General features: G+C 44.0%; 1 protein-coding gene across 6 annotated transcripts in view; it reads left to right on the top strand.

Moving 5' to 3' along the window:
* Window positions 1–23,762, top strand: part of LOC141135138 (baculoviral IAP repeat-containing protein 1e-like) — a 116,087-nt gene that overhangs the window by 49,187 nt on the left and 43,138 nt on the right. For all 6 annotated transcript variants that reach the window (XM_073624406.1, XM_073624409.1, XM_073624407.1 and 3 more), the window contains 3 exons: window positions 2,569–2,688; window positions 9,326–9,425; window positions 19,380–19,476. In XM_073624406.1, the coding sequence (XP_073480507.1) occupies window positions 2,569–2,688; window positions 9,326–9,425; window positions 19,380–19,476 (317 nt within the window). The remainder of the gene's footprint in view (window positions 1–2,568; window positions 2,689–9,325; window positions 9,426–19,379; window positions 19,477–23,762) is intronic.

Genomic DNA, 23,762 nt, shown 5'->3' with positions numbered 1-23,762 from the left:
TGCACTGGCTGATTTCTAATATATATAGTGCCTTGAAAAAGTATTCATACCCCTTTAAATTTTCCACATTTTGTCATGTTACAACCAAAAACGGAAATGTATTTTATTGGGATTGTATGTGATAGACCAACACAAAGTGGCACATAATTGTGAAGTAGAAGGAAAATGATAAATGGTTTTCAAATAAATATTTGAAAAGTGTGATGTACATTTGTATTCAGCCCCCTTTACTCTGATAGCCTAAATGAAATCTAGTGAAACCAATTGCCTTCAGAAGTTAACTAATTAGTAAATAGAATCCACCTGTGTATAATTTAATCTCAGTATAAACACAGCTGTTCTGAGAAGCCCTCAGAGGTTTGTTAGAGAACCTTTGTGAACAAACAGCATCATGAAGGCCAAGGAACACCCCAGACAGGCACGGGATAAAGTTGTAGAGAAGTTTAAAGCAGGGTTAGGTTATAAAAAAAATACCCCAAACTTTGAACATCTCACGGAGCTCTGTGCAATCCATCATCGGAAAATGGAAACAGTGTGGCACAACTGCAAACCTACCAAGACATGGCCGTCCATCTAAACTGACAGGCATTGACAGAGCATTAATCAGAGAAGCAGCCAAGAGGCCCATGGTAACTCTGGAGTAGCTGCAGAGATCCACAGCTTAGGTGGGAGAATTTGTCTACAGGACAACTATTAGTAGTGCACTCCACAAATCTGGCCTTTATGGAAGAGTGGCAAGAGGAAAGCCATTGTTGAAAGAAAGCCATAGGAAGTCCTGTTTGCAGTTTGCAAGAAGCCATGTGGGGGACACAGCAAACTTTTTTGGCCTAAAAGCAAAACGATATGTGTGTCGGAAAACTAACACTGCACATTACCCTGAACACCCCATCCCCACTTGGAAACATGGTGGTGGTAGCATCATGTTGTGGGGATGCTTTTCTTCAGCAGGGACAGGGAAGCTGGTCAGAGTTGATGGGAAGATGGTTGGAGCCAAATACAGGGCAATCTTAGAAGAAAACCTGTTAGAGTGTGCAAAAGACTTGAGATTAGGGTGGAGGTTCACCTTCTAGCAGGACAAGGACCCTAAACATACAGCCAGAGCTACAATGGAATGGTTTATATCAAAGCATATTCATGTGTTAGAATGGCCCAGTCAAAGTCCAGACCTAAATCCAATTGAGAATCTGTGGCAAGACTTGACATTTGCTGTTCACAGATGCTCTCCATCCAATCTGACAGAGCTTGAGCTATTTTGCAAAGAAGAATGGGCAAAAATGTCACTCTCTAGATGTGCAAAGCTGGTAGTGACATCCCCAAAAAGACCTGCAACTGTAACTGCAGTGAAAGGTGGTTCTACAAAGTATTGACTCAGGGGGACTGAATACAAATGCACGCCACACTTTTCACATATTTATTTGTAAAAAAAAATTGAAAACCATTTATCATTTTCCCTCCACTTCAAAATTATGTGCCACTTTGTTTTTGTCTATCACATAAAATCCCAATAAAGTACGTTTATGTTTTTGGTTGTAACATGACAAAATGTGGAAAATGTTAAGGGGTATGAATACTTTTTCAAGGCACTTGATATTAAATTACAACATATATTCATAGTTACATACAAAGACTGTGTGTCTTGGAGGTATTTTAACCGCTTGCCGACCGTATAACTTACATATACAGCAGCTTTCCTGCGCCAGATCACATACCTAGTATGTGATCTGGGATTTCCGGGTAGGGAGTGTGGGCGCACATCGACAGCGATCTGGCTCTGCTGTGATTTTACACAGCAGATGCAGATCAGTGGATGCCGCCCAATAGATTATTATTTATAGCTCAAAACATAAAAAACACTGAGGTGATCAAATACCACCAAAAGAAAGCTCTATTTGTGGGAAAAAAGGAGATAATTTTTATTTGTGTAAAGCATTGCAATTCTCAGTTAAATAACTCAGTGCCGTATCGCAAAAAATGGCCTGGTCACGATGGGGGGCAAATTTTCCAGGGGCCAAGTGGTTAAATATATCTCTGGTTTCAATAAAAATTGCAAAGTGTTAACAGTGGTTGGTAACATATTGCAATGCCACTGTTTCAGCAGAAGAATATTTTTTGTTGCACCATAATATGTGAATATCAGTCACTATTAAAGAAGATTCACTTGTAGGGACACTTTCCTAAGCTGGTGTATTCCTTGTTAGGTTTTTTTTATTTATTTTTACAGCTAGGCTGTAGCCAACCTTTGCATTTGTTTTTTTTTTTTCTGTGTTCCCCAGGTTTTTCTTAAGCCCAGGGTATTAACTACTTCTGCCTGCTACTGTTTAGGGCTCATGCACCCGATCGCCTTTGCTCGTATAGTGTAAAAAACAGGTGTATTCCAGCACCCAGGAGGCACAGGTGTAGCATACAGCCTGCTATCAATAGTTCTGTCAAAATCAATGATAGGCTGAAATACGTTCAAGTCCATATGCATTCAGGGATGTGTGCCCTGAACATAGAATTCCTGAGTTTGGGTCATACATCTCTAAACGCATACTGCGCATATCACATCAGTAAAAATTTGTTTCCCAGGTGCTGCCAACCTGAATGTCTTTGAAAATGAGAATGTTCGTCTGGAGTCGTTTAAAAAGTGGCCTGCAAATGCCAATGTAGATCCTGCTTCACTTGCCAGATGGGGATTTTTCTATACAGGTAAAGCTGATTTTTGAGTGCCATTTTTTTTTCTTCTTTTGTTAGTTCATGTGTTAAGCTCCATGCTCACTGGGCGTTTAGCCCCGGTGCATGGGGCTCCAGCGTTTAGCCATAGGTGGAGGGCACAAATGTGTTCTCTGGCCCTGCTGCTGGCATCCTGTCAAATTCTATGAGAGTCTGACAGCTGCTGTGGCTGGACAGGCCTGGGTGGTGCATCTAGTGGTACTTCTGTTTAGGGCAGTATGCAACCAGGGACAAATGCCCATAATGCAGAGCCCCATGTGCCGGGGCCATACGCACGCTGTGCATGGAGCCTTGGTCTCACTCGTCTTTAGTGGGCACAATATTGCACACCTTCTAAAGCAGGAGCTCTCTGCCCTCCTAAACTATTGTGGAAACGTTGATAAAGAACTCTTTTTTTCTGCTATTTTTCAAAGCCAGACCGCATATATTTCACAGTATATTACCTGTTCCTACAAACATTTTGCTTGCTTTTTTGGGGAACTAATTTAACTTAAAGTGATCCCAAAGCCAAAACTTTATTTTTTGTCATTTTGGGTAGAGGTAAGAACTCCTTTTAGGCTTTATTTCTCTCAGAGATTCACATTGCTTGTCTGCTCTGGTGATCATTGTCACATGGACAGAAAGTGAGGTGAAATCCAACATTTTGAGTTGCTACCAGAACATGAATAAAGGGGAAAATATTTGAATGTGTACGCTTGTTCTGTGACAGCCGTCAAGAAGGGATATTCTTTATTTTGGAGAGATTTCCTTTTACTTCCCTGTGTGTCTACTGAAAGTGAAGGTAATTCCTCCAAATGGGACACAGACAGCACAAATTTTACATTTTGTGTTTGTTTTCTGTCATATACAGTATATCAGGAGTGGGAACACCTCATTTTCTTAGGGAGATCTTATTGGTGGCATTCCCAAAAAATCAAAGAAGCTATTGGGTAAAAGTCCATCAGATACCTGTCAGAAACCATGACTCAGACCAAGACAGAAGTACAGTTAAATCACACTTGTTTAATAGTAAAAGTAAATAGAACAAACGTAGTCATAACATAGCCAAAGTTCGGTAACTGGAACGGATAGTCAGACAAGCCAGAAAGTCGAGAAGCCAGGGATCAGCATAGTGGAACAGCAAGCAGGATCTGGAGCCAGAAGGAATGTCAGCCAAGCAAGTCTTTAACAGGAACGCAGGAGATAGTCTCTGTGATGTTGACCAAGGCAAAGGTAGAGATCATCTGGGCTGGATGGCTTAAGTAGGCAGGACTGACGAGCAGGATATATCAACAGGTGAGTCACTGTGGAGAGATAGGAGCTGGCAATTAGCCGACAGCTGAGTGGCCAGCTCAGAGAAGGAAGGGCTGAGCCCAGCCCTGACAATACCACCTAAAATTCACTCACTCTTGGGTCGGCTGATCCTTAGGTCATGCCTAATGAATGCATAATAAAGACTAAGAAGTATTTCTATACAATTGCTGCATTAAAGTTACCAGCAAAGGTTGCCATCCAATAGCTTAATGGCGAAAGTCTTTCTGATCCAGGGTTCTCTGGAACCCTGGGGATCCTGCAGTGGTTGCTAGGGGTTCCTTGAGCAGGATAATAAGGCATACCTTCTACTTACCACCATAGTTATCTCTCCCACTAACCACCAATGTAAGGGAGCACCTATCCTACTGACTAGGGATGAGCTTCGCGTTCGAGTCGAACTTATGTTCGACTCGAACATCGGCTGTTCGCCAGTTCGCCGAACAGCGAACAATTTGGGGTGTTCGCGGCAAATTCGAAAGCCACAAAACACCCTTTAAAAGTCTATGGGAGAAATCAAAAGTGATAATTTAAAGGCTTATATGCATGGTATTGTCATAAAAAGTGTTTGGGGACCTGGGTCCTGCCCCAGGGGACATGGATCAATGCAAAAAAAGTTTTAAAAACTGCAGTTTTTTTGGGAGCAGTGATTTTAATAATGCTTAAAGTGAAACAATAAAAGTGTAATATTCCTGTAAATTTCGTACCAGGGGGGTGTCTATAGTATGCCTGTAAAGGGGCGCATGTTTCCCGTGTTTAGAACAGTCTGACAGCAAAATGACATTTCAAAGGAAAAAAAGTTATTTAAAACTACTCGCGGCTATTAATGCATTGCCGGTCCGACAATACACATAAAAGTTCATTGATAAAAACGGCATGGAAATTCCCCACAGGGAAACCCCAAACCAAAATTAAAAAAAAAAAATGACGTGGGGGGTCCCCGTAAATTCCATACCAGGTCCTTCAGGTCTGGTATGGATATTAAGGGGAACCCCGGGCAAAATTTTAAAAAAATGGCGTGGGGTCCCCCTCAAAATCTATACCAGACCCTTCAGGTCTGGTATGGATTTTAACGGGAACCTTGCGCCAAAATTTTTTTAAAAAATGGCGTGGGGTCCCCCCAAAAATCCATACCAGACCCTTATCCGAGCACGCAACCTGGCAGGCCGCAGGAAAAGAGGGGGGTGAGAGAGCACCCCCCTTCTCCTGAACCGTACCAGGCCACATGCCCTCAACATTGGGAGGGTGCTTTGGGGTAGCCCCCCAAAACACCTTGTCCCCATGTTGATAGGGACAAGGGCCTCATCCCCACAACCCTTGCCCGGTGGTTGTGGGGGTCTGCAGGCGGGGGGGTTTATTGGAATCTGAAAGCCCCCTTTAACAAGGGGACCCCCAGATCCTGGCCCTCCCCCTGTGTGAAATGGTAAGGGGGTACAAAAGTACCCCTACCATTTCACAAAAAAACTGTCAAAAATGTTAAAAATGACAAGAGACAGTTTTTGACAATTCCTTTATTTAAATGCTTCTTCTATCTTCTATCTTCTTTCTTCTATCTTCTATCTTCTATCTTCCTTTGGTTTCTTCCTCCATCTTCTTCTTCTGGTTCTTCTGGTTCTTCTGGTTCTTCCTCCGGTGTTCTTGTCCGGCATCTTCCTCCACGGCGTCTTTTTCCCTTCTTCTTCTCGGGCTGCTCCGCATCCATGATGGCATAGAGGGAGGCTCCCACTGTGTGACGCTTCTCCTCTTCTAACGGTTCTTAAATAATGGGGGCGGGGCCACCCGGGGACTCCGCCCCCCTCTGACGCACAGGGACTTGACGGGGACTTCCCTGTGGCATTCCCTGTGACGGGTGACCCCGCTCCCCTCTGACGTCAGAAGAAGGGACGAAGACGCCACGGAGGAAGATGCCGGATGAGAACACCGGAGGAAGAACCAGAAGAAGAAGAAGATGGAGGAAGAAACCGAAGGAAGATAGAAGATAGAAGATAGAAGAAAGAAGAAGCATTTAAATAAAGGAATTGTCAAAAACTGTCTCTTGTCATTTTTAACATTTTTGACAGTTTTTTTGTGAAATGGTATGGGTACTTTTGTACCCCCTTACCATTTCGCACGGGGGGGGCCGGGATCTGGGGGTCACCTTGTTAAAGGGGGCTTCCAGATTCCGATAAGCCCCCCGCCCACAGACCCCCCACAACCACCGGGCAAGGGTTGTAGGGATGAGGCCCTTGTCCTCATCAACATGGGGACAAGGTGTTTTGGGGGCTACCCCAAAGCACCCTCCCAATGTTGAGGGCATGTGGCCTGGTATGGTTCAGGAGGGGGGGCGCTCTCTCATCCCCCCTCTTTTCCTGCGGCCTGCCAGGTTGCGTGCTCGGATAAGGGTCTGGTATGGATTTTTGGGGGGACCCCACGCCATTTTTTTTTTATTTTGGCGCGGGGTTCCCCTTAAAATCCATGCCAGACCTGAAGGTTCTGGTATATATTTTGAGGGGGATCCCACGCCATACTTTTTTCTAAATTTTGGCCGGGGTTCCCCTTAATATCCATATCAGACCTGGAGGGCCTGGTATGAAATTTAGGGGGACCCTCCATGTCATTTTTTTTTTTTTAATTTTGGTTCGGGGTTCCCCTGTGGGGAATTCCCATGCCGTTTTTATCAATGAACTTTTATGTGTATTGTCGGACCGGCAATTCATTAATAGCCGCGAGTAGTTTTAAATTACTTTTTTTCCTTTGAAATGTCATTTTGCTGTCAGACTGTTCTAAACACGGGAAACATGCGCCCCCTTACAGGCATACTATAGACACCCCCCAGGTATGAAATTTAAAGGAATATTACACTTTTATTGTTTCACTTTAAGCATTATTAAAATCACTGCTGCCGAAAAAACGGCCGTTTTTAAAACTTTTTTTTTGCATTGATCCATTTCCCCTGGGGCAGGACCCAGGTCCCCAAACACTTTTTATGACAATAACTTGCATATAAGCCTTTAAAATTAGCACTTTTGATTATTCATGTTCGTGTCCCATAGACTTTAACGGTGTTCGCGCGTTCGAACAAATTTTTTGCCTGTTCGCAAGTTCTGGTACGAACCGAACAGGGGGGTGTTTGGCTCATCCGTACTACTGACCACTATTGTAAAGGGATTTTTTTTCTGTGATATCCAATGTAGAAGCACACTTTTATACTAACCACCAATATAATGGGCAATTTTTCCACTGACTACTGCTGTAAAGGGATACCACAACTTTCACTGTCTGTATTTCTTTTGTGGATATTATGAATATTTGTTCAATTTAATGATTAATCCTGAAAGTTTTTGTGTAGTGGAGGCAGGTGCTAAAAATAATCCAATTTAGGTGTCAAATACGCTACTATATGAACTATAGATGAGGCTCGGTTCACACTCCTGCAACTTAGGATCTGACTTGTGAGACCCAAAGTTGCAGGACATGTATAATGCCATGTATCTTTATGAGAGAAGTTCCAATTGATGCTACTGAAGTCGCTGCGACTTCAGAAAAGTTTCCTGCACTACTTCCTTCAGTGCCGCACAGTGTAAAAGTCCTTTTAAAGTCAAATCAAAGTCGGACTCCAAAGTTGCAATGAAAATCACATGACTTTTGGAGTCGGCTAGTGTGAACCAAGCCTAATAAGTTTTTAGCAGGGGTTCCCTGAGGCCCTTACATTCATTTAAACAGTTCCTCCAAGGTATAAAGGCTGGCAAAGTTGATCTAGGATTTTAACTATTGATATCCTTAGGTAGTTGCACTTTATTGTGAGGAAGAATATTAATGAAATATGAGGGTGGTCTGGGAAATCAGTGATGCTGCAAAGCAGTGAAGTACCATGATGTGTAATAAGGGGAGCCTGGCAAAAGGAAAACTGTATATCCTTTTCATCTTTCTATAAAATGGTGAATTAATCTAGTGTAGCACTAGTGTCCCAAAGCAGGGCTCCAGGTAAATTTAGTTGTGCTGGGTAGTAGCCAGCCTGGCTAATTTGTAGTGTTTAGTGGTCAAGTGGCTTTTCTCCTAATCCTGTTTAGCTGTGGTTCCTCTCTTTTGTCAGTAGGTGGCACTGTCGCCGCTGGCATTAGTATGATAAGCTACAGTGCATTCAGGTTATGCATAAATATACCTTTTTCATCCAATTAGATTGGCCGCTATGAATGCTGGGAGAAGGTATTTATTTGGAAGAAGTCAGGTGATCTAGGTCTTCCCTCCTGGGGCTGCGGCCTGGATGGATGTGTGTCAAACAGCTCCTGGCTGCTAGGCCTGAAGCCTGAGGCCTATCCAGTAGTCCTACTGGCTGCTAGGTCCGTTTGAGGCCTATCCAGGTGTTCAAGATTCCCCAGAGGAGAGCCTGCTCACTACTTGGAGGCATGAAGGAAAGGATGTAGACCTGAGATGAAGTACCAGAGGTGACATGCATGGACTGCAGACCCATGGTGAGCCTGGGAAAGCATTGAGATGGAATCATCCATAGAATTTCTGCACCTTTCATGAGTTGAGTTCAGTTACTAGAGGAAACAGCCTATTCTACAAAGTACAGATGTGCTGGTTCAGCTTAAAGGCTCCTTTCCTGTACTGTTGTCTACCTTATCTCACCATTTTTGTCTAACGAGTCTGCCGTTCTGCCTGTCTGCTGATCGTTACTATTTTTGACTAATAGTGTCCTGTGTTCTATCCCCTCTCTCCCACATTTTTCCTGTTGTGAGAAATAAACTTCTCTTTATGCAAGCATAAAAGTGACTGGCGCCCAATCTTTCTATCTTGTACATCACCCACCATGCCTAGTAATCCCCACCCTGAGGAGTTATGTCGGCCCTCCCTGCCTCTGAGTCACCATCAGGCCCCTGGAAGTGAGTGGTAGGCGCTACACTAGCATGAAACATTGCCTCAGTGACGGAGCTTTCTGTAATAAAGACAAATCACAGCTGCTCTCTCCATGTGCAAGGTGACTGGTCTTGTCTTCGCCCCCCTCTTGTAGTTTTCTGCAGGCAGCCTGTAGTAGATAGGACCTGCTGGGTCACTCCCATAGCTCAGCGCTCTTTGCAAGCTATAGGCAGCACAGTGATGAAGTCACTGCTAATTTTACAAGGTAATAACTCGTTTGCAAAGGCATTTGGTGCACACAGAGTGGATTTATATCCTTTGTGGCTATTTAGGAATATATTTAAATCAGAGTTTTTATGCTTGAAGTTCCATTTTAATAGAAGGGAAAATAGAAAAAAAATATTTAAATCAAGTAAACCTTATACATCATAAACAATTGTGGAAAAAAACAATAAATCCAAGTGAACTATCTGTATTATTTTAGGAAAAGGAGATGCAGTGAAGTGCTACACATGTGGTATCTGCATTCATTCATTTCAACCTGGGGAAGACCCAATGACTGAACATGTAAAACACAGCTCTGAGTAAGTATAAAGTGTTACGAAACCTTCTAAATTATTCATTAAAAAATACCTAGCTGCAAATTGTCTGCATGTCATCCCATGTTTTACTTAGTATCTAGCATTACAAGAGCCAAGTTTGCATAAATATTGCAAATGTAATCTAAAAACTGAACTTCTACACTGTAAAAAATATTGTCCTGGGTTTACTGAAAACAAATGAACGCAACTATATGCATCAGCTTTTTGATTGCTGTCAACTAAACTTATTTTTCCGACTCATTAGACTTTTCATGTTTTCAACTTTTTTGTTTTAACCACTTCAGCCCCGGAAGAATTTACACCCTTTCTAACCAGAGCACTTTTTGTGATTCCGCACTGCGTCGCTTTAACTGACAATTGCGCGGTTGCGCGACGTGGCTCCCAAACAAAATTGATGTCCTTTTTTTCCCACAAGTAGAGCTTTCTTTTGGTGGTATTTGATCGCCTCTGTGGTTTTTATTTTTTGCGCTATAAACAAAAATAGAGCGACAATTTTGAAAAAACGCATTATTTTTTACTTTTTGCTATAATAAATATCCCCGAAAAAAATATATAAAAAAACTATTTTTTTCCTCAGTTTAGGCCGATACGTATTCTTCTACATATTTTTGGTAAAAAAAATCGCAATAAGCTATTATTGATCGGTTTGCGCAAAAGTTATAGCGTTTACAATATAGGGGATAGTTTTATGGCATTTTTATTAATATATATATTTTTTTTTTAATGGCGGCGATCAGCCATTTTTATCATGACTGCGACATTATGGCGGACACATCGGACATTTTTGACACATTTTTGGGACCATTGTCATTTATACAGCAATCAGTGCTATAAAAATGCACGGATTCCTGTGTAAATGACACTGGCAGTGAAGGGGTTAACCACTAGGTGGCAGTGTAGGGGTTAAGTGTGTCCTAGGGGCGTGTTTGTAACTGTCAGGGGGATGGGCTGTGTGTGTGACATCACTGATCTCTGCTCCAATGACAGGGAGCAGAGATCGAGTGACACTGTCACTAGGCAGAACGGGGAGATGCTGTTTGCCCTTCTGCCGCAGTATATCTGCGTGAGGCGGTCGGCAAGCGGTTAAGTAAAGCCAACTCAATTTTTTTCAGTTTATAGACCATAGGTTTAAAGGAGTTGTAAACCCTCGTGTTTTTTTCACATTAATGCATCCTATGCTGGGGGGCGGGGCCAAATCCGTCATTCTGTGTCTATGCACGCAAAGGCTGGACTACTGGACTGAAGACGAGGTTCGAGGCCACACTGTGCAAAACAAACTGCACAGTGGAGGTAAGTATGATATATTTATTATTTTAAAAAAAAACAAGGTTTACAATTACTTTAAGTAAAGCCAACAAAATGTTTCCAGTTTCTAGACTATAGGTTTAAGTAAAGCCTACTCAATATTTTCAATTTATAGACCATAGGTTTAAGTTAGGAATACACACATTAACTTATTTATTTCAGGTACTTATATAGCGCTGTCAATTTACGCAGCACTTTACATATACATTGTACATTCACATCAGTCCCTGCTCCCAATGAGCCTACAATTGAAGACCCCTAACTCACATTCGTACAATTTAGAAAAAGAGGCCAATTAATCTACCAGCATGTCTTTGGAGTGTTGGAGGAAACTGGAGAAACCCACAAAGGCATAGGGAGAACATGGAAACTCCATGAATGTAGTGTTGTGGTTGGGATTTGAACCAGTGAACATTTTGCTGCTAGGTGAAAGTGCTAACCACTACACCACTGTGCTAACACTGTGGTGCCACCCTATTACTTGTCTGGAACCATAGTTTTAAGTGATATTAACTTTCTGTATTTATTGGAGTATAACACGCACTTTTTCACCCTGAAAATCAGGTGCAACTAGTGTGTGCGTGTTATACGCCGATACTGGAATTTGGGCTGCATAGGAGGGAACGGGGAGGGGGACGGGACGAGAGCCATCAGATTACATACAGCGAGAATCTCCTGTTTACTCAGCGGCTTCTGTAATAGGAATTCCCGTCTCCTGGGCCGGCATTGGACCAGTGTTCTGTCTATCATAGAAACCGGTCCAGGGGGCTTTGTATTAAAGAGGCTGCCGAGTAAACAGGAGATTCTCGAGGTAGCAGTAATCTGTGGTGTGGCTGCAGATGGGCACTGATCAGGCTGCATTCATGGCAATGGTAAGGCTGCAGATGGGCATTGATCAAGCTGCATTGATGGGCAATTGTGAGGCTGCAGATGGCATTGATCAGGCTGCAGATGGGCAATGGTGAGGATGCATTGATGGACACTGACCTTTATTTTGCTTCAAAGTTTTTTATTTAAAACTTAAGTTTTTTTCCTGAAACTTCCCTCCTAAAATGAAGGTGCAAGTTATACGCCTGTGCGTGTTATATGCCAATAAATACGGTATTTTTTCTTGTAACTTACTCAATTTTTTTTAACTTGGTAAAACTTATTTTCCAAATGTATTTGATATATGTTTGAAGGTTTTTATATAACAATAATACAATAATATATATTTTTTAAAGGAATAGTCTCATGAAACAGGCTTTAAAAACAAATTAACATTTATTATTTATAAAGTGTTACAAATGTAATATTATTAAAGCAGCATCAAATGTAAATGTAAACATCTTTTAAAAAATAAAAAAAAAAATAAAAAATGCCTCTTTCTTAGCTAACAAATCAAACACACACATGTAACATACAGTATATCTGTAAAGAACATAGAACAGAAAATGTATTAAAGGAGTTGTAAAGGCAGAAGTTTTTTTAACTTAATGCATTCTATGCATTAAGATAAAAAACCTTTTGTGTGTGGCAGCCACCCCAGCACCCCCCTAATTACTTACCTGAGCCCCATCTCTCTCCAGTGATGTCCACGAATGTCTAAACTGTCTGGGACACTCCTCCTGATTGGCTGAGACACAGCAGCAGCGCCATTGACTCCCATGCTTATCAATCAAAGTCAGTCAGCCAAACAGGGGAGAGAGAGGGGGCAGGGCCAGGTTGGGGCTCCATGTCTGAATGGATACACATAGCTGTGACTAAGCTCCAGTGCCCCCATAGGAAGCTGCTGACTGTGGGGGCACTCAATAGGAGGGAGGGGCCAGGAGCAAAGAGGGACCCAAGAAGAGGAGGATCCGGGGCTGCTCTGTGCAAAACCAAGTGCACATAGGAGGTAAGTATAACATAAGTGTTCATAGGATTGGCAGGAGTCATGCATCTGTCCATATATACTGTATATTCATTGTGTGTATATTAATTAATCAAATTCTTACTAAATAATTATATTTTATACCAATTGCTGGGGGTTCATAAACAATATATACATGTATTCATAGCCCCAATATATAAATAAATACCCTTTATAAAAGAAAAAATATTTTTTTCTTTTAACAAATAAGTTTAGAACACATGTTCTGTCCTCAGACACACCCGGTGGCTGAAGATGATATCTTACACGGTAAATCATTAAAATTCCCCAACCAATGGAGCAGAGGCGGCTCTAGGCTTTGTGAGGCCTTATGCAAATCTTAGACATGAGGCCCTACTTACTCCCATAATGGGAAAAATAAAATAATAAATAATTCAAGCGATAGACTCTCCACCCCAATATCCCAAAAAACAAACATGCACATAGACTTTTCTAAAAAAAAAACATTTTAATAATGTACACATAAAAGTCTGGTTCACACTCATTGATTGCTCCAAGCTCACTGATTGGTTGTTAGAGGTTAGTGCACATCATGACTGCTCACTGATTGGTTGCTAGAGGTTACTGCACAATATTACCACTCAATGATTGGTGCTAGAGGTACTGCACATCATTACTGCCCACCCATTGGTTGCTAGAGATTATTGCACATCATTACTGCACATTAGTTGCTAGAGGTTACTGCACATTATTACTGCTCACTGATTGGTTGCTAATGATTACTGCTCATCATTATCACTCACTGATTGTTTGCCAGAGGTTACAGCACATCATTACCTCGCACTGGGTGGCAGGGCAGTATTGTGGTGTGTGATGCAACTGCTGGGGTACAGTTGGTTGGATGACAGGATGCAGTTTGGGATGATGGTGGCAGCATTGGGATGAGAGGCTGAGATCATATCTTCCCTATAACGATAAAGGGTAGGGTGATAGGATGCCAGAGGTGGGGTACAGGAGGGATGAGGATGATAATGACAGGGGGCAGGGTGGTAGGATGCCAGAGGTGGGGTACAGGTACAGGGGGATTATGGGGATGATAATGACAGGGGGTGGGGTGGTAGGATGCCAGAGGTGGGGTAGAGAGGGATGATGGGGATATTGATGAAAATGGGTGGGGTGGTAGGAGGTCAGCAAAGGGGCATAATGATGACAGTGGGTGGGTAGGAAGCTGGCAGTGGGGTACGGGGGGGTGATGATGATGGGGGTAGGATGGTTGGATGCTAGAGGTGGGGTACAGGGGGGGTGATGATGGGGGTAGGATGGTTGGATTATAGAGGTGGGGTACAGGGGGATGATGAGGATGTTGATGACAGGGGGCAGGGTGGTAGGATATCAGAGGTGGGGTATTGGGATGATGATGATAGTGGGTGGGGTGGTAGGGAGCTGGCAGTAGGGTAAAGGGGATGAAGATTACAGGGGGTGGGGTGGTAGGAAACTGGCAATGGGATACAAGGTGGGATGATGATGACAGGGGTCGGGTGGTAGGAAGCTGGCAGTGGGGTACAGGGGGATGAAGATTATGGGGGTGGGGTGGTAAGACACCAGGAACAGGGGGATTATGATAAGGATGGAGATGATGATGACAGGATGTAGGTTGGTAGGAGGCTGACAGTGGGGTAAAGGGGGGAAGATAAGGATGATGATAACGGGGGTAGGGTGGTGGATGCTAGAGATGGGGTACATGGGGGTGATGGGGATTTTGATGACAGGAGGCAGGGTGGTAAGATGTCAGAGGTGGGGTATGGGGGGGGGGTGATGATGACAGCGGGTGGGAGGTAGGAAGCTGGCAGTGGAGTACCAGAAGGGATTACGATGATGATGACAGTGGGTGGGGTGGTAGGATGCCAGAAATGGGATACAGAGGAATGATAGGGATGCTGATCACAATGGTTGAGGTGGTAGGATGTCAGCAGTAGGGTACAGGGGGATGGAGATGACAGAGGGGTGGGGGGTAGGAAACTGGCAGAGGGGTACAGGGGGGATGAAGATGATGGGGGTGGGTGGTAGGAAGCTGGCAGTGGGGTACAGGGGAGAAAAAGATGATGGGGTTGGGGTGGTAGGGAGCTGGCAGTGGGGTGCAGGAGGATGAAGATGATGGGTATAAGGTGGTAGGAAGCTGGCAGTGGGGTGCAGGGGGATGATGGGGGTGGGGTGATAGAAAGCTGGCAGTGGTGTGCAGGGGGGATGAAGATGATGGGGGTGGGGTGGTAGGAAGCTGGCAGGGAGGATGAAGATGACGGGGGTGAGGTGGTAGGAAGCTGCCAGTGGGGTGCAGGGAGGATGAAGATGACGGGGGTGAGGGAGTAGGAAGCTGGCAGTGAGGATGAAGATGACGGGGGTGAGGTGGTAGGAAGCTGGCAGTGAGGATGAAGATGACGGGGGTGAGGTGGTAGGAAGCTGGCAGTGAGGTGCAGGGAGGATTAGGATGATGGGGTGAGGTGGTAGGAAGCTAGCAGTGGGGTCCAGGGAGGATGAAGATGATGGGGGTGGGGTGGTAGGAAGCTGGCAGTGGGGTGCAGAGAGGATGAAGATGAGGGGGGTGGGGTGGTCGGAAGCTGGCAGTGGGGTGCAGGGGGGATGAGGATGAGGGGGGTGGGGTGGTCGGAAGCTGGCAGTGGCGTGCAGGGGGGATGAGGATGACACAGGGGTGGGGTAATAGGATGCCAGGCACAGGGGGATTATGGTGAGGATAGAAATGATGACAGGGGGGATGATAGGAAGTATGATGACAGGAGATAGGGAAGTGGGATGCCAGGAACAGGGGGATGATGAGGAGGATTATGATTATGGCAGGGGTCAGTAGGTGGCATCATATGTCAGATGGCATACATCACGTCACTCAGGGCTGTGAGGTCACGGGCGGCTGGCAGCCTTGATTTTCGGGGTGATCTCAGTCGGGAGGTGACATCACGGGATGCTGTCAGCCTGTCAGTGTCGGGTAGCACCTTAAGGCTGTGACAGACAGACTGGCTTCTCGATGACGCGGCAGCTCTGGCAAGTCCTCCATTGCAGGCCGATCCACTCTGGAGAGTAGAGCAGGGAGCTGCTCAGCCGCTGCATGCAGGAGATTCGCTCAGCAGAGCAGAAGGGGGAGGAGCCAGGAGGGAAATACATACAGCCACCAACTGACCCGGGACATCGAGCAGTTCTCAAGTGGTCAGTCCGCTCACCCGCCTTCGGCTGGGAAAAGTAGTTGCGGACACCGCGTTCCCCCGTGTTAAAGACGGTTTGGGGACACCGACCGGGGACATTCCCTCCCATTTCCACACACAACTTAGGCAAATTAGGCGGTGGCTGCGAGGCCCCTGGGAGTGTGGGGCCTTAGGCTGCCGCCTAATTTGCCTAATTAGAGAGCAGCCTCTGCAATGGAGAGTGAGCCAAACATTCTGGGCTGAGCTTATGATAATTTTATGAGCTTATTGTCCCAAAATGGTATAAAGGCTGCGAGGGCTATAAGGAAGGGATCACAGACCCATACACCAGATGCACCCCTAGATGATCAAGAAGTCTGCTGATATTTGACCACTCCCCATCTTGCTGGACCTTGTGAATGGAACCACTCGATGTGCTTAGATATTGGCGGACATCTTTCCCTTTTAAGCTGATTGGTAAGATACAGATCATACAGATTCTATTTCATCTTCTCTCTCAAAACTGAAGGGTTATATTTTATAGGTTATGTATTGACATTTATTGACTGTCTAGGCTGTGCATCATTATAACCGTGTTTAAGGGAATTCAGACAAACATATTTACATCAGTTTACAATTGTGTGATCCCAGGGAGAGTTTTATTGCTCCATTTAATTGAATTAGCTCTGTTGGTTTAATACTTACCGTATTTCAAATTGGCAATATTGTTCTGTTGACATTGTGAGACATACTTTGGATTCCTTCCGGCCGGAGAAATTCAGAGGACTGTTTCCCCGAGCGACAAGGGATATTGCATTCTTGAATATAAGGCGTAAATTACCACACATATTTTTCCAACAGACCAATTTGGACTCCCCTGAGTAATTATATATTCAGATATTGTTTCATTGCTGTGTTGATGTTTTGATAATGTATGTGTGAAATATCAATCACCGGAAAATCTAGTTCTGTATGACATTGTATAATTATACTCGGTAATTAATAAAGTCAAATTATTTACTTATTAATTTTGTTGGGAGATATTTATATTTGGTAAGAAAACCCCATAAATTAACGAACTCAGGAAAGGTGGTATGCACTGATATTCTGAACTAAGTTCACAAAATTACCGTAAGGTTGGAGGCACTGGAAAACAAAACACTGAGATCTTAATTAAGATTCCATACCACACTCACAAAAACTTAGACAATAGTCCCAACTTTGCCTACACAAATACTGAACCTGTGCTCCAGTGTCTGGAGTGATCACAGATATCTGTCACTTATCTGTCTGGGATTTCCCTATGCTCCTGTTAGCAGGGCCCTAAAGACCCCATATAAAATGAAAGTATACTCAGCTTGTCAGAATCAGGCTTCCTGTTGTCTACCCATGACCTGCTCTTGTTTTAAACCATTCTCTACTATCCACCACTTATCCACTATGTCTACTTTATTTCTATTTTCATGAACCACATCTACAATATAACAGCCATACCATTATTATGCCAGTTCTTGCCATTATGTCTTCCAATGATTCTGTCTGCTATGTCTTATATCCACTCTGTCCTCACAATTTTCTGCCCACTCTGTCCACTCCATATTCAGCCTACAATGCCCATATAACAATCTGCAGACTTTTGGCATTACGCTTGTGAGCAAGGTGTAGCATGGTGTGGCAGGCAGTAAACACAAAGTACAAGCTAGGCAATAGCAATTCAATGTAGAAAGGTCCAACACAACTGAACTAGGCTCGGTGGGTAGGCACGACCATCCAGAGCCACGTACAAACCGTAACAGTGGTCTGTGGACTTGAAAGATGCCATCAGTATCTACAACAAGGAGCAGAATGCGCCCTGGCTGGTCCACACCCAAAAGGGAGGCTTCCTGAAGAGAGGCAGATGTAAAAGTTGGGATCCACTATAGCAGGCACTGCTACTACAGTGACCACCGCTAGCTTTTGGGTCCTGTGCTGAGTGGCTGCCCTACTGCTTACCCAAAAGCTAGCAGTGGTCACTGTAGTAGCAGTGCCTGCTGTAGTGGATTCCAACTTTTACAGGGATTGTACAAGCTGGACCAAAATACCAATGCAAAAATATCAATATCTGCAATTCAGCTATAATGGCCCTGTGCATTGGCTTAATAGCCTTGGGTGGTTTAAAATATTTTAAACATTTAGGAAATGTGCTATGATGACTGGAATAGACCAGCAGATTCATTATATGAGGAAATATCATGTCATCATAGAACTAGTGCCTGCAGAAGATATCTGTTATAATTAGAGATGCACTACTTAAAAGGTTATGTAGGGTGGTGCAGGGATGGATAAAAGAGGTGGGCCAGCCCAGACAATAATTAGACAACCCCAGGAGAGGAAAAGACTAAAACATGCAAGGATGGAGAGGGCTGTGCTAGGGAATTGACTCTTCTTGGAGTGGTCAAATTTGCTAGCAATTACAAAAGCACATTGCAAAAAAACAAAAAAGCTGCAATTGCGCATTTGAAACACTTTTTTTTCTTGAAATTGTTTAAGTTCATGACAAGGCTCTCTTTAGGTATCACTACTTCTTGGCAGTGCCAGTAATGTTGTGATCCCTGTGTGTGTAAGTGCCTTTTATTAACGCTGCATAAAACCTTTTACAGAAAGCATGTAATCCATAAATCATATGTACTTACCTTATGTACAGGGTATGGAAAGTTGTTGGAGGAGCCAGGAAGCACAGGGAAACATACGCAGAGTGTGCGAAGGGGCATGTAGGCAGGTGCAGTCTGTACTCCCTACTGCAGGTGGCGCTTGACCGAAGCAGCAATGCAGAAGCGGAAGGATATTGTGAGGAACTTGGTTCCTTTATGACAGTGGTTCTCAACTCTTGTCCTCAGGAGATTACTGGCTCAGCATTTTCTCTGTAAATGCAAAGCATTCACTGATTGGATGAGGTGGTGAGGTGGTAAAGTCACAATGTGACTGCAGTGAAAGGAGAAGCAGCACAGTAATGAGTTTGTGTTTCTGTCACTTTGCTTTTTCCTATCAGCATTGGCAGCACATAAGTTGATTGGCTTTTTTATTGATTTTTTTGTTTCTCCCACTCTGAGCTCTGCTGTATAGAGACTGTTGGGGCTGATACCAGGTCAAATTCAGGTACTTACACTTATATTAAAGATTACAGGGCTGCATTAAATTGTGTGTTTTTTATATGTGTTCAGCTGTAAGGTAAATCTTCAAACAAGTAATGTGCTCTGATAAAGTGAGTTTGTTCACACCAGCAGAGCAGTTTCTTCTTTTTTTTTTTTTTCTTTTTAAGCAAACGTTATTAATATATCACAAAGACATCTCATACAGTTTAGTTGCCAACTGTGCAGTACGAGGCAGTGGATTGCTTCTCACCGCGCTGTGCTGATAAACAGTAGTGCACGCAGTACATCTGTCAGCGCACTGTGCCTGCACGTCACCGCAACACATTGGCGTGACCTGAGCAAATAGGAGACAAGGCATTTTGCCACCCAATGCAGTCCCACTGCATTTGGTGTGAGTATGCCCTTCATTTTTTTTTGATTATCTCATCAGCTGTTAATCTTATTTTTTTTCTTTAAGTTGCACATTTTTGAAGAGAATGTTGGAAATAAAATGTGAAAATACAGAGAATATCAGTCTTACAGAGAACCAACAGTTTCAACTACTAGTAGATCAGGTAAATATTATCCTTTTTATTATTTTACATTATTATACCATTTTTTTATATTAACAATTTTATTAAAATAAACATTTAACACCTATGCATGATGCTTCATTTATATTTCTAATTCCTCGCTAACCTTTTTTTTTTTTTTAGATAATCTGTATCTTTTTCATATTTTTTTTCATTTATTTTATATACAGTTTGTTAGTTGCTGGCTACATGGAATAGACAATATTTTTCAGAAGAAGGGTTATATCTGTGGTGCATACACCACAGCACAGAGTGTTTGTAGAGAGAATGAAGAAGAATTAAACAATATCTAAACCCAAGAACAGAAATTTAATATACTGCAATTTACCAGTACCAGTGGTGGCTGCATTAGTTTTATTATTTCAGGCTAAAAGCATTTTCATCAAGTACAAAATACCTTTTGATCTGGACAAATATGCAGTGTCCTTTTCACTTCCTGTAAGCTAAACTGAAAGCACACATGCTCACCTTTCTGTCTTCTGTAAACCACTAATCCCATCTCTGCATAATAAAACACTGGAAGTGTGTCTCGATGATGTGATAAAGCTGACCAACCTCTACGTTATCACGTCATCGAGACACACTTACGGTCCCGGAAATCAACCAGTATACCGTGGCAGGGGGCTTACCACTGCTTATGGGCAGATTTCTTGGAAACTTACCTGCTGTTCACATCGGGTGCCAGGCTTTTAGGCACCCTTACGTGTGAGTCTAATACCATGTTTTTTTATCTGAAATAAATGTTTTAAACGTTGCTGCGCAATGAGGCTTTTCCTGTCATTTTTATGAGGAACATCTGCCCCAAACAACGCTAGTACATAGAGGAATGAGGCACTCCTTATTACGTCCATTCATATGAGGAAACAACTATCTTAAACCACATCAGCCCACAGAAAATCCACGGGGACTGCCCCACATGCGTGTTTGACCAAACTAGAAATAGTTGGTCTATTTGGAGGGGTGAGTTCTCATCTATGTGGGGGCACCATTTTGTGAGCACATATCAAGCACTTATCAAGCACGGACTCGTATCCACTTTGTAGAGCACGAGCACTTTACTTGGGATTTGGAACTTTCATTGCTTCAAGGTTATTGATGTTTGCAACAAATTATCTGCATGGGACTTTTTAGCGATTTTTTTCAAAGTCGCATCGGTTTCAAATGTGATATTTGTTTAACATTTTTGGCACTTAGCGCGGTATATTTATGTAGCGGTTGCATATTTGTTTAATGGTTTAATGCTATGTTGTCTCATATGCACTATTATAAGTTAGTATTTGGTGCCATCTAGCGGCCAAAATTGTGAATGGACTATGTTTTGTTTTTTTCTTTCTTGGGAGATAAGAAGATGAAAGGAAGTGACTGTTCTGTATATTTCACATTAACTTACCCACAATGCCTAGTGACCTCCCATAAGCACCAATAGACTGAACTGCATGCTGGGTAGGCTATAAAAGGCTTACAATTTGTGTGCAGTGTTGTCCTTTCTCCTGCAGGTGGAGCAACAGATACCCAGGTAGAGGTACATTATAACTGTATTATCCATTGTGGGATTATAGTTTGTTATCAGCTTCATTACAACACTGCACTACAGCTGTGTCAAGGGGATTAATCCAAATTATTGAGGGGTGTTTGAAGAGAGAACAGGCCCGATCAAATACTAGCAGCTCCTTCGGGGGTCAGTGCTACATGTGGGGGCTCGTCCAGGATAACTGTTTCTCTGAAGTCAAGCCCCCCCTTATGAACCCCAGAATGGATCCCCTCACTGTGGTGCAGTGGTGTGAAGTAGAAGGCACCCGCTCAGAAGCGAGCGTGGCAAATGAGCTCTGGGGAGATGTCTGGGAGAAAGAACAAATTAACCAAGTGGTGAAAGCACTGTCCCCAGACCAAAAAGCAAAGGTGATTGCTGTCAGACCGGACCATGGGACATCCCGCACGTACGCGCTGCTAGGGTGGAGGAAGGGAGTCCCGGAAAACTTCAAGGGCACAAGTGTTGAATTAGCTGATAAGACCAAATTTTATCTGACGCACCCAGGAGGACCGGGCGAAAGCCTTACCAACTTCTCACAGATGGGATCAGCTAAAGTCAAGGTTCCCTCCCAGTCAATTCCGGATGCAATTGAACCAGAGCTCTTTACAGCCCTAGGGAATTTTGTGTCTCAATGTCAGAAGGGAAACTGAACATACTCAGGGACTGGGTATCGAAAGCTCGGTATTTTCTCTGGCCGACAGCCTGTACCTCTAGAGGAAGACACCTTTGAAGAGTGGTTGGAGCAGACCACACAAGCCTTAGATGAATGGGACATCCCTGAAGCGCACAAAAAACAACGAATCACTGAGAGTTTGAAAGGGCCTGCTTCAGAAGCTATCCGAAATTGGAAACTCAGCAAACAGAACTGTGTAGCCCAGGACTACCTAGATATCCTGCAGGATGTGTTTGGGCGTACCGAGAAAGTCTCGGACCTGATTTATCAATTGGAGCACACCTATCAAGATGAGGGGGAGAAACTGTCAGAATATATGAGACGGTTGGACAAGATCATTCACCAGATCTTGTTGAAGAAGGGGCTAGATCCCCGTGAGGTGGATGAAATTCAAGCCAAACAAGTTTTAAGGGGCGCCCAGCCTTTGGACCCCATCACGCTCCAGTTAAGAACTCGTCAAGATGGGGGGCATATTGAAATATCCCGACCTGATTCGGATTGCACAGGAAGAAGAGGCTATCCTGGAGAGGAAAAAAGAAAAGACTCAAGAGCCAAAACGCACTGTTGGGGTCAGGACAGTTAGCGTAATGGATGATGATCCTCAGATCGAGCTCCTCAAGACCCAGGTGTCACAATTAATGGAGATGATGGCTCTGTTGACTGCCAAACCCGTTAATCCACCCGATGGAGGGGGTCAAATATCAGAAAATTTGTTAAATCCACACTTGAGAGAAAATCTGGGCCCTGTTTCAACTGTGGAGGGGTTGGACACTATAGGAGAGTATGCCCAAGCCTGAGGGCAGCAGTAAAACGCCAAAAGTCGGCAGAAAACTTCAAGGGCCCCAGTGAAGGAGACAACTGGGTGCCCTGTAACAGCTGCCAACTACAACAAAACCCAGACATAGCAAGTTTTGAGGGCAAAAAAGAAAACTAAGCCGAGTAAGCGCCCATGGAAACGAGGGATCAAGGTACGCACTAGCAAGCAAGTTAAACTCACCACTCATCGTGGATTCCCTCCCAAACTAGTGGGACCCTCCCCAATCATCCCCATCCAGGTAGACGGAATCTACGCCAAAGCACTGCTGGATACTGGAGCCCAAGTGACTTTGTTATACAAAGATTTTTATGAGAAATATCTCAAACATCTGCCCCTGCCAAAAGTTGGAGGAATTGGAGATATGGGGCCTGGGTACCCAGAATTTCTCTTATGAGGGTTACATCCCCATCAAACTCACTTTTGACCCGAGTGTGGCTGGAAAGGCTGAGACTTTCGACACCCTGGCAGTAGTGTGTCCTCACCCCCCAGGGGCTCACAGAAGCTCCCTTATCATCGGGACCAATACCGATCTGGTCCGAAGACTTCTGACACCGCTTGTGCAGGAGGATAGTACCCCAGCCATGAGGGTACACCCCATGTTAACCCAAGTGTACAAGAATCTAGTGCACGAACAGAAGGCCCCACCAGAAGGGGTGGGAAAGATTTGGCGCCTAGACCGGAGTGAAGAGCTGGTACAACCGGGTGAAGTGGTCTGACTGAAAGCCTCTGTCAGGTTGAGCTGGAGACAACCTGGTCCTTTCATTGTCTTGGAGACGGACACTCAAGAAGAAGATATAGGTCTAGAAATAATCCAAAAAGTGTTATCGACCAAGGCACTTAAGAGAAGCAGGGGGAGAGTCTCAGTAAGTGTCAGAAACACAACAGCCTTACCCGTGAAGATACCAGCAAGAATGCTGCTTGGACAGGCAAATCAAGCGACCCCGGTCTCACCGTGTGATGTTGTGAGAGGACAAGAGGGGGCAATCCCCTTAGAAGATTTCTACCCGAAGAACACACCCCTTACACCTGCTTGAATGGAGAGGGCCAAAGCCCAGCTCATGAGATGGAGAGAGGCTTTTTCGAGAAGTGAGTATGATGTGGGGTATGCAAAGAGCACCAAACACAAGATTCGGCTGGAGGAAGACAAACCCTTTCGAGAAAGGGTCAGACAGATCCCTTTGGGGGATCTTGAGGACCTCCGAGGACAGCTGGCTGAGCTGAAGAGGACTGGGATTATCAGGGAGTCC

The sequence above is a fragment of the Aquarana catesbeiana genome, linkage group LG01, assembly GCF_042186555.1.
Source record: "Aquarana catesbeiana isolate 2022-GZ linkage group LG01, ASM4218655v1, whole genome shotgun sequence".
NCBI classification, from domain to species: domain Eukaryota; kingdom Metazoa; phylum Chordata; class Amphibia; order Anura; family Ranidae; genus Aquarana; species Aquarana catesbeiana.
Note: the sequence above shows the minus strand (reverse complement) of the source record. Positions and strands in the feature narration are given on the sequence as shown.